This window comes from Physcomitrium patens, chromosome 20 (genome assembly GCF_059467195.1).
Source record: "Physcomitrium patens ecotype Gransden chromosome 20, ASM5946719v1, whole genome shotgun sequence".
NCBI classification, from domain to species: Eukaryota; Viridiplantae; Streptophyta; class Bryopsida; order Funariales; family Funariaceae; genus Physcomitrium; species Physcomitrium patens.
The window spans coordinates 14,804,255-14,815,366 of NC_143429.1; the positions used below are offsets into that span (position 1 = coordinate 14,804,255).

Below are 11,112 nucleotides of genomic sequence, written 5' to 3' on the forward strand. Positions count from 1 at the left end.
GAATGGATTAAGATGTCATCTAAGTAACAGACAATAAAATCATCTAAAAACTCTCAAAAGACATCATTTATTAGATGTTGGAATGTTGATGGTGCATTTGTAAGTCCAAAAGGCATGACGTTGTATTCAAAATATCTATACCTTGTTTGAAATGCAGTCTTTCATTCATCTCCTTTTTTGATACATATCAGATTGTATGCTCTTCGTAGATCTATTTTTGTATAGATCTTAGCTTGATTCAATTGATTAAAGAGTTCAGATATCAAAGGTAGTTGATACCTGTTCATGATGGTGATTTTGTTGAATCCTCAATAATCGATATATATTCGCAATGATCCATCTTTTTTCTTCACAAATAAAATTGGAGCTCTTGCTGGAGATTTGGAATGGCGTATGAAGTTCTTGGCCAAATTCTCTTCAATACATCCCTTGAGTTCAGTCAATTCATTTTGAGATAAATTGTAGATTGGTCCAAATGGCGATCGTACTTCTTCTTGAAGGTCAATTGAGCAGTATTAGGAACAATGTTTCGGAAGAGTATCTACATTTTTCTTCTCAAATATATCTTGAATATCTTGATATTGGCTTGTAATGCCACATGAAGACTTTCCACCAGTAGAAACAGCTGTGGCATAAATGACACAAGGTGATCCTTCTTTTGCAGCATGCAAGAAAGCTCTTATCCTCATTTTATGGTTGCATTGCTTCTTTTGGCAATGTTCAATAGTGCGCTTAGGTTCTCTACAATATAAGCACAATCCTTCTTAATGACGATGAGCCTTTTCTTATTCAATAAGAGGTTTTAAACATATTACATCAATTTGTATATCTTCTACTTCCGAATGTATGTGTTGAAGAGATATTGGTGTTGTCATTGAATTATAGTAATGTTAAGGTCTATTTGTACTATCCTCAAATCAAAATTCAAAAAGAAAATTGTTGCACTTTACAACAAAGTCAATTGCTTGACTCAATGTTTGAGGATTAGGTAAGTTTAGCATTAATTTTTTTACCTCATATTGTAATCTGTAGAGAAATTGGCTAACAAGTGCAGCATCATCCCATTTGATATCAGTTGTTAGTTGTCAAAACTGTAAAGCGTACAACGTTACTGATAAGTGTCTTGTCGCAAAATACGGATCTTCTTGGTTGCAATACGAATTATATCATGTTCTGTATATATAAATTGAAACTTTGCCAAAAAAGCCTCCAAATTATCCAATAATGGATCTCGTCGTTCAAAAAAAGATAAAAACCATGATAATGCTGAACTTAAAAAAAACATATTAATGAATCTAACTTGCGATCCTAGAATTGGATAGCTTTGGTGTTGAAGTTCAATCACAAGTTGTAATTCATTGATAAATCTTCTAAACTTTGATCTGGTGCCATCAAACTTCTCAGATAGGGTAATTCTAGGTTCTGTAACACTGGAAGGGCATTCCACCATAGAAGAAGGGACATGATTTGGTGCAGATGTTGAAGTAGCTCCTATCATTTCTATATCTTCACTTCTTGCCAATCTTGTTGTTCCTTGTGGTAGTAAATTGAGTTGATGCATTGCAAGCATTAACTCCTTCAATTGCTCTTCCATTTGTGCCATTGCACTCTTCATTTCACCAAGTTCTATCATGATAACACTTAGAAAAAATGATGTCTAATATCTCTCAAGACAAATGGAAGAGAGGACTTGAGAACAAAGAAAATACTAAGGACAATATCAGTTTAGACGAGGGTAATCCAAAACTTCTAATACACTTATGTCTTATCAAGAGAAAGGAGTAATCCATTCATAATCAAGATTAGACAAAGCTCTGATATTGTAAGTGTACTCTTGTCAATCTGTCAAGGACAAGAACTTGATAAAGACAAATAAACAAGTGAAACTTCTCTCAAAGAAAGATGACAAAATAGAAATAACTCAATATGTATATTAAAAAAGAAACTAGAATGGCTATTGCCAAAAGATAAGACAACTAGAGACCCTTGAAATTAGACTAGAAGCAAGAAAGAAATTGACAAGAGTGAAGAAGGCTTCACTCTTATTTCTATATATATTATTTAACTAGAGGCCACATGATGATGTTCTATAGGACTTCCAACATGTATTGACTTTACAGGATACATGCCTTCACTTACAAGACAAGTTTTTCTATGTGTAGGCCACATAGTTAGCTTGGTCTTCAAGCTAACAACATGTGTGGCACATGGCCAACTTGTTGACCATGTTTCTAATCCAAAAAGTCAATTAAAGACATCTATAAAGTCAAAGTAGTGTCTATGAAGCTTTTAGGAAGCTTCTATAGCAAATATTATAGAATTACCTACTTTTATTTACTACTACCTATTTATACATGTAATTATTGGCTTACATGTATATGTCTGTGATATCTATTTATTTCCATTTTTATACAGACTAGATTATATGCTTTTTGTAGATATATTTTTATATAGATCTTTACTTAATTAAATTAATCAAAAATCTTAAAATTGTAGGTAAAAGATATCTATTCTTGATGGAGATCTTATTAAGTCCTTTATAATGTATGTATATTTGTAGAAATCTATCATTTTTCTTTAGAAATAAAATAAAAGCTCCTAATAGATATTTTGAATAGTGTATAAAATTCTTAGACAAATTCTTCTCAATGCATTCTTTTAGTACATTCTACTCATTTCGCAATAAGCTTTAGATTGATTTGAATGGAGTTGAAATTTTTCTTATAAATCAATTAAACAATCATAAGGTCAATGGTCTAGAAAAATATTTGCATTCTTTTTTTCAAAAATGTCATAGAAATCTTGATTTTGGCTAGGAATACTACTTGACATCTTTCTACCATCAAAAATATGTATGGCATATATAATAAAAGATGATATTTCTTTTATTGTATGCACTATAGTTCTTGTAACTACCAATAAGGATTTAGATATATTAGACTTGTATATTTTTACTTGACTAATAAAATTTTGAATTAAACTATAAAAAATAATTAAGATTATAAAAAATCTAATCTATTTAAGGATTATATTTTTTATATCATGATAATCCTAAAAGAATTCGACTAAAGAGAGATTTTATTATATTAGATATTATTATATTATTATGATCATTAATTGCTATATGTAAATAAACAATCTCATGGATAGTATCTCCAAACGATAGCAAAGATACATTTATAACTTTTATATGTACATATTTAATTTTCTTGACTAATAATATCTCTTATTTTTTTTAACAAAATCTCTACTTATAAAACATATTGATGCTTTTGAATCTAATATGGCAAAGACTTTATTATTTTTAGGTTCTAAACACACATTTCTTGTAAATAAAGATAAAGGACTTGAACATAGAATTAGATCTTTATGAAGTGTTGTATATGATTCTAGTTGCACAATCTCTATTATAGTTAAAAAAAAACTTATTTTTTGACACATTTTTTTCTTTGGCAATCATTATCATATTATATGTATTCTTGCTTGAAAATGCATTAGGTACCTAGATATAGAAGGTGAGTAAAAATGCAATGAAAAACCTTTAAAATATAACAATATAAGTGAAATAATTCACTTACTTCTAAAACAAAACAAGAATAATAAATTTTCACTCATATCAAATTGTCAAGGACATGAATCTCAAAGAAAAAAAACTCAATACACTCTTGTATCACTCAAAAAGATTAAAAAGTTACTCAAAGATGGAATATATTGAACTAGAATAGATATTGTTGAAGCCAAGAAGAGTAAAAAGTCTTGAAAAAAGACTAAGGACTTAAAAGACATTTACAAGAGTGAAGAAGGCTTCACTCTTTCCTCATTATATACTCTCTAATTAGGAGCTACATAATAATGTTCTATAGGACCTCCAACATGTGTTGACTTTGCTAAACAAATGTCTTATCTTGCAAGGCAAGTTATCTATATGTGCTCGATATAATTAGCTTGTTCTACAAGCTATCAACATATGTGACATTTGGCTAACTTGATGACCAAGTTTTTAATCTACAAATTAACTATAAACATGCGTAAAATCAAAGCAGTGTCTATAAAGCTTTTAAGGAGCTTCTTTAGAAGATATTATGAAATTAATTTACTTTTATCTACTTCTATTTAATCATATAGATAATTATTAAAGTAAATATGTATGTCCATGACATTAAGATGATAAAATCTTTATATCAATTAGTGAAGAATAATGATTCTTTTTATATTATATTTTCCATCTTTATAATTATATTATAATTAAATATATTAAATTTTAAATTAAAATATATATTTAAAAATATTTATTTATTTTTAACATTATTCAATATGATTGAAATAAGATTTTAATTTTACAATCAATAACTTATATTTAATTATATAAAGTCATATATATATATATATATATATATATATATATAATTTTCTTATGGATAAATCTTTAAAAAAAAATCCATAAAATAATAAATATTAGAATAGATATTTATATGCTAATTAATTTTTTTTCTTAAATAATATTGACAAATTTATATGATAACATTTTGATTCCAATGACATAACTAAGAATTAAGAATTAAAGTATAACTTGAAATCCACTACTAGATATTAAATCAAATTTTCTATCATATTTCTAATTTTACCACCTAGAATTAATTAATTTTTTATTGTATTTATCATTTGGAATTTTTGTTGTTATTTTGCTTCTTTGGTCTAATGCTATTTTTGCAAATCGTCATATAATTTGAATTTTAAATACTATATAAATGTTATATTGATTATGTGCAAAGGCATATAAGATGATTTCAATTGTTTAATATGTTAAAAGATTTTTAAAATCAAGTTTTCTTTTCTACATGATCCTTGATCTTACAATTTTAAGTGTGTTATAGGTACACTGTTCCTCCTGTAAAGAAAAATCATAATAAGTATTCCAAAGTAAGAAATAATGTGAAGTCTTAGAAACAGCATTTCCCTACGAAGAGCACAAGTTTCTGCAACTTCCACCTAGTTTATGAACAATTGATGAAGGCTTCTTCTTCTTCTTCTTTTCTTGCTGCTCTTCGGAGATTCCAAGGTCGGGGGGTTGTGCTGTTCGGCTTGTGCCTCATTTTAAGCCACTCTTGTCTCCGCGTGGGTTTTCCAGACGCGGGGGTTAATCTGCCGCACTTCTTCATCAGCATGATTTTGTCCACAGCGTCTTCTGGGAGGTCGTTGCACCGCCTGCATAGCTACCGACGCTATCAATGGGTAACATCAGAAGGCAGAGCCACAGGAACGGTGAAGTCTCAGCAAAGCCTTTCTTCCACCTCCCGAGAGACATCGGAATCGGACAACTGCCAGTCCTCTTTACGTGCCGAAGGCCTGTAATTGTAGAGGAATGTTATGTGGGTGGAAGATGCTCAGAGTGTGTAGGAATAGAAGCGGAGGTATATGTTATGTTGAGTTGTATGTACCACACCCACCGAGTGACCATGAGAATCTACAATTGGTTTATGACTACAAGGGCTGCACACATCGAGGGTGATCGGAATGCTTAAAGGGGTTATGTCGATCATCCATGGAACGGACACAATGAGGTATGTTGAATCACCACAGTTTGATTTCTCCTGAATTGCCGTATGAGGCAAAAGCAAAAGCGGGAGAGGACTGTGTTGGACTGGTGCTCAGGAAGCTCCCCATATGGGACGGCTCGAGTTAGCATTGCACAACCAGCTGCTGGTTGGGATCAGGACCCTTGACTGCCTAACTGGAGCTAGAGATTGTTCGACCTGGATCCTACACGAAGCGGAAAGAAACTGAACGGAAGCAAGTTTGAAGAGGATGCAAGGGAATTCTTCTGGATGCCCCGCCTTTGTTCTTCGAGAAGGGGGGCGCTGCGCGTAGGGCGCATCCCTGGGCCACGCAAGCAACCACTTGGCGATAGAAACTTCACCAGGTGGGAGGAGAAGCAATAGCGGGACAGATCCTGCGAGGAGCGTGTGGGTTTCCAATGCCGCATGCTTGACACGGGGTTCTCATAAATTTCCATGCCGCTTGCAGAAAAAACTCGACATCGATTCGGAGCTATGGCGCAATGGGGGCGTACTGGCTGTCAACCATCTGCCCTGTTAGGTCGATGTCATACACTGGCCTCAAGCTCGGGTACAGGAGCCCCCAGTTTCGCTCCGACTCTGGCCCGGGCTTCTGATTCTCGTTAAACAGCGCGAAAATGAACGTGGGAATGAATACATCAGGACGCTTGGGGGTACCGAAATTGCTAGTGGCCAGTATTTTCCTCACGAGCCTCCGATTGTAGTTGGCCGCATTTTGGATGCTAGCGCCGGCCTGCGTTGAGTCGGCATTGGTCGGCCACCCGGTCTCTCCAACCGCGACGCGCACGTCACCAAACCCCAGTTTTTCAGTGGCATAGATTATCGCATCCAACTGTGCATCTAACAGGTTGGTGTATGTGAACGTGCCATCCATAACTGTGTCTGCATTGGACCCGAATTGAGCATAGTTTAAGCTGATTAACCCCCCACTGGAGGCGTAGGACAGAAAGGGATACAAGTTCACGAAGAAGTATGATCGTGTTGTGGAGAGGAATTTGAGCAAAGGAAGAATGACGGGCACAGCGATGTCTGGGCGGAATGAGCCCGTCGATGGAGGGTAGGAACTGGACAGGACGTCAGCTGCGACCGCGGTGGAGACCTTAATCTTATCAGACCATCCTCGTGCAGACAGAGAGTTGTGGAGATTTTGCATCGCGGGGACGAGCTGTGTCCAGGGAAGTGATCCGTCCGAGAAGACTTCATTTCCGACGAGTATGGTGACGATGTTCGTGGCAGGGTAGTAGGCGCCAACGTTCTGGGCTATCCAAGCTTCGGCCATGGCAGCGTTCGTGCCAATTCCTCCGATCTGGTCATTAGGAATGGCGACCACCGCTTCGAGGCCGCTGTTTGCTAGAGCAGCTAGGATGCCTGCATTGGGATTGAAGATCTTGACACGACCTATTTTCATGGACTTGATTGCTGCGACTGCTGCGGAGGGGGTTGGGAGGTTGTCGCCCAGGGTGCCGTAATTGATGCCTATCGTGCGAGACTGAGGTGCGTATCCATCACCTGCATTTGTGGAGGCAAGTTGTAAGTAGAAAACTCAAGCATCAGTAATCACCAACCCCCAGTATGTCTTCTCAACAAATACTGAATTTCGTGGTGGGGACTGCTGCCGTGTTTGTGCACTCTTCGCCGAGAGGTTTGTCATCCAAAGAAGGCACTTTGAGTCGAGAGTTCATCTGCTTTCGAGAGCATGTGTGCATGTGCAAGTGAATTTCATCGCATGCGTGTCGTGAATGTCATGGAAAGATGGGGATCTAGTGACGATTCTCTATGCATTCAGCACTATTGCATTCAAGCTTTCTAGGTATGGATTTTAGTGGGTATTCACGCGGTAGCTGCCATGCCATTCTACAAAGTCCAATACAGCTTGTAGTTGTGCAACTAGTTCTCGGATGGAATCGATCATGTGCATGAAGAACTAGATGAGAGCCAAGGATAGATATACTACCTGAAGCTGGCGGCGACGGAGTGACAGGAGGAGGACGCTCGCGGTGCGCATTGCATTCGCATGCAAGCAAAGTCAGAAACATCAGCAGAGATATCAGCTTCATCTTCCGTGCTTTTGAGAACCTCCGAAATTTACAAGAAAAACGTCAGAGGATGCTCCTCCAATACTTGCAGCTTGATTGAACCCTTGCACCTAATTCATGCAGCAGCAGCACCAGACGATATTCTGAGCTATGTGCTACGCTGCCCCTTGCACAAGGCTCCCAATCAACCCACGGACTCGAGCGGTGTTGGCAATGTTAGGAACTGTAGCGACCCGAACTTGCAATTTACTACAGTTTCCACATTGAATTCGAAACTGTGATTGCGAACTCCCTTCAGTGCAAACGATGAAGTTTTTTAGAAAAGCGAATGCAAGTTGCTTATCAACTCTGAGCTACGGACAAACACGGAAGTATCTCAGCGAGCAGCCCACCGAAGATGCAACAACAATGAGGTGCACTCTTGACGAATGGAAAAAACTATAACTACCACTGAGCGTCAGCGATTGGACCCACAGCAGCTGAAAGACTTGCCTCACCAGTTCCCTTTGAGCTCTAGGCAGCCACTTTGGTTTTGTAATGGAGCTGAAGCACCGGAAATGATCCACAAGATTCCGTCGACGAGAGTGAAGACCTATTGGGCCCACTATCGCGCATTGTAAACGTAGCTCATCTTTTTCACTTCAGCGATGGAGGGAACAGCATGATTGCCGCCACAGCTCCAGAATTCTCACCTTCACAGAAACCCCGGCAGTACCCGATACAAATCCAAGTCAATAAACAAGACAGAAACAAAAACAAAACGAGCCTTCAACTGAAATAATGCACTCTTTTCTCTCTCAATCACTCACTCCCCCCTCAATCAATGAAGCTTCTAATCCCCAGGCTTGATAAGACAGACTTGATGATGTCAACACATTGAAAATCCAAGCCCCTCTGAGCTCAAGGACTGATTGCTACCAAGCATGCCAAAGCATGGAGTTATTATCCTGCTGAGTCTCACCTTTCTTCACTCTCAAAGCAATCCAATTCCCACACTAATGAGCATTTAGTGTGTAAATTCCACCAGATATCCCATGAACAGTTGGAGCCAGACTTAGCAACATCCCCCCCCCCTAAAATTACATTCTTCAGTAAATTTGTCCCTAGCAGGCATGGAGTATCATCTCTGTTGAATGGTCAAAACTACTGCTTGGAACTGGGTTTTCTAGTGTTGAAAAGTCTCCTTCTAGATAAGCTCAAGATGCTCGTGTCTTCTATCACCACTTGAATTCCTGTCCTCCTCCATTGCAAGTAACTCATGTAACCAGTCAAACTTCATGATTTTATGTGCAGAATTCACTTTGGATGGGGGTATTGGTTCCAATTCTGGGAGGATGGTGGCATGAGCTGCTAGGAATGATCCCTTTGTCATTCCACTAAGCTCCTTGTATGGTCATGTGATGCCCATGTCATTGAATAAGAATATTGATATAATCAATTGGTGGGTTATTAAGTATTCCTTCTTCATGCACTTCTTTTAAATTGCATCCCTTGATTCATATATATATATATATATATATATATATACATACACATGTGTGTGTGTGTATGTGTGTGCTGTTCCATTTTATTCTGCATTGAAGGCCTAAGTGGTGGTTAAGAAAATTATAGAAGGTAGTCACCATCTTGTTGCTTTTCCTGCTTAGCCTATGGAGCCAGTTATATGTTGGCCTTTGTAACCAATAGACAGATTGCATCTAACATACAGTGGCCACTGCAGCCCTCCAAAGAACTTTGTTAGCAACTAGAGACTGGCATTTATTCTCAGTGAGGGAGAGGAGAAAGGAGTGGATTGGACAACAAACAGAGCTCTTCAATTTGGAAAGCCATTACATGAACAACATTCATCTTTAATGGAGTGAGAGGAGCAGCCTAATTCACCAAACCTCACCATGCTTTCCTCTTTGGAACTTGCATCAATTACCTCTCATTTAGAGGCTCCACCACCACCACCATCCCCAGGTATTTGTCATCCATACAATCATACATTCATCCAAAAGTTTAATATTAGCTTGAGTGTTTGAAGGCCATCCATGACCCAGTCTGCCAGTAACCCCCATCTCTCCACTCCACTTACTCTTGGTAATTGGCACTCAGCCTTTCTTTTCTTTTTCTTTTTTCTTTTTTTAATTTTAATGCTTGCCTTTTTCTTTTCTGGTCGAATATGTGGGCCAGTAATTCAAATATTACACCCAAGCTTGGTCAACAGCCACATGAAGAAAGGATGAATGTGTTGGATGATATGATAGATGGATGATGTTATACCTACTCAGCCGCCTCCTCAAGTCCAAGCGGACAGTGTTCGAAATCCTTTTCACACAGCGCCGAATTTTGCTGCATGGGCAATCAAATTATTTCGTGGCTTTGTCAGACTATGTCCACAAATAGCAATATTCTTTCATGTGGCTTATGTTCATTTCTTGACAATTAATTTGTTTAATCTAATGTGTTTACTGAAATGTTAGGTTTCATGTGTGATGTGAGTTTGATGTTCTAAATTATGTAGTATATTACATTAGAAATATTACATTGCGACTTTATATATTTATATATTTTTTTCACACAGCCACATATGAAAGCAACAATATTTATATGCCTTTAGTTAAATTTCCACTAAAGTATCATTTTTTAAATTAGATTTTAAATTGTGTGATTTTAGTATTGCTTCAATTGTAATGTCGTGTATACATAACTTTTCAACCGTTTCAGAAGATTCCGTATCATAAAATTCACCAACAAATTCCAAAAGATTAAAAAGTTAAAATATTAAAGTTATGGTCTATAGTTATGAATTTCCGAGTAAACCAACAAGGTTATATGTGTGTGGATGCATAAAGGTATGATGTAGATGTGTATCAATTATATAAGTAAATACATGAATAGAAACCAGAGGAGATAAAAAGAGAAAAAAAAAAAAAAAAAAAAGAAAAAAAAGAAAAAAGAACACAGTTTATTGGCCTATGTTCTCTATGTGTGTTGATTAAATTTCTTATGAATTTCTTATGTTCTAACTAAAATTTCATAAGAAATTCTATCTATGGACAAAGAATTCTTAATTCTTTCTCCATAGATAAAAAAAATATTTGTTATTTCTTTTTTCAGAAGCTTCAAGAAAGTTTTTTTGATGCAAATTAGATATTTAGACTTTATAAATAAGCCATGTGGCTACTAAAACTTATTCCATAAATTTCTTACTTTTTAAAAGTTTGTTAGAAGCAACCTATAACTTATTATACTTGTTTTATTTAAGAAGTCAATGAATTATTCTATTCTTTAAAAATTGAAAATTATCTACTTTTATATTATTAATTTTTTAACATTGATCTTTTTTTAGAATAAATAAATTAATTTTTTTGTGTTGAAATTTTCAATTGATAATAGAAATTATAGAATATCTTTATAATTTGATTTATAAGTTTGTTATTGTTGTATGTTCTTGAGATAGAACAAAATAAAACTATAAATGCTACACTTAATAGATGTGAAAATATATTTGCAAC

General features: G+C 36.0%; 1 protein-coding gene across 1 annotated transcript; it reads right to left on the bottom strand.

Moving 5' to 3' along the window:
• Positions 1-5,562: 5,562 nt before the first annotated feature.
• Positions 5,563-8,111, bottom strand: LOC112273021 (putative glucan endo-1,3-beta-glucosidase A6). Its single transcript, XM_024501333.3, has 2 exons — positions 7,531-8,111; positions 5,563-7,085 (listed from the first exon to the last, which is right to left on the bottom strand). Exons 1-2 carry the CDS (start codon positions 7,631-7,633, stop codon positions 6,049-6,051), a joined length of 1,140 nt encoding a protein of 379 aa, XP_024357101.1. The 5' UTR covers positions 7,634-8,111; the 3' UTR covers positions 5,563-6,048.
• Between the last annotated feature and the right edge of the window lie 3,001 nt (positions 8,112-11,112).

Coding starts and splice junctions, on each gene's coding strand:
- LOC112273021 (XM_024501333.3), bottom strand. CDS start 7,633: ATGAAGCTGATATCTCTGCTGATGTTTCTGACTTTGCTTGCATGCGAA. Junction 7,086..7,530: donor TCCGTCGCCGCCAGCTTCAG/GTAGTATATCTA, acceptor CCACAAATGCAG/GTGATGGATACGCACCTCAG.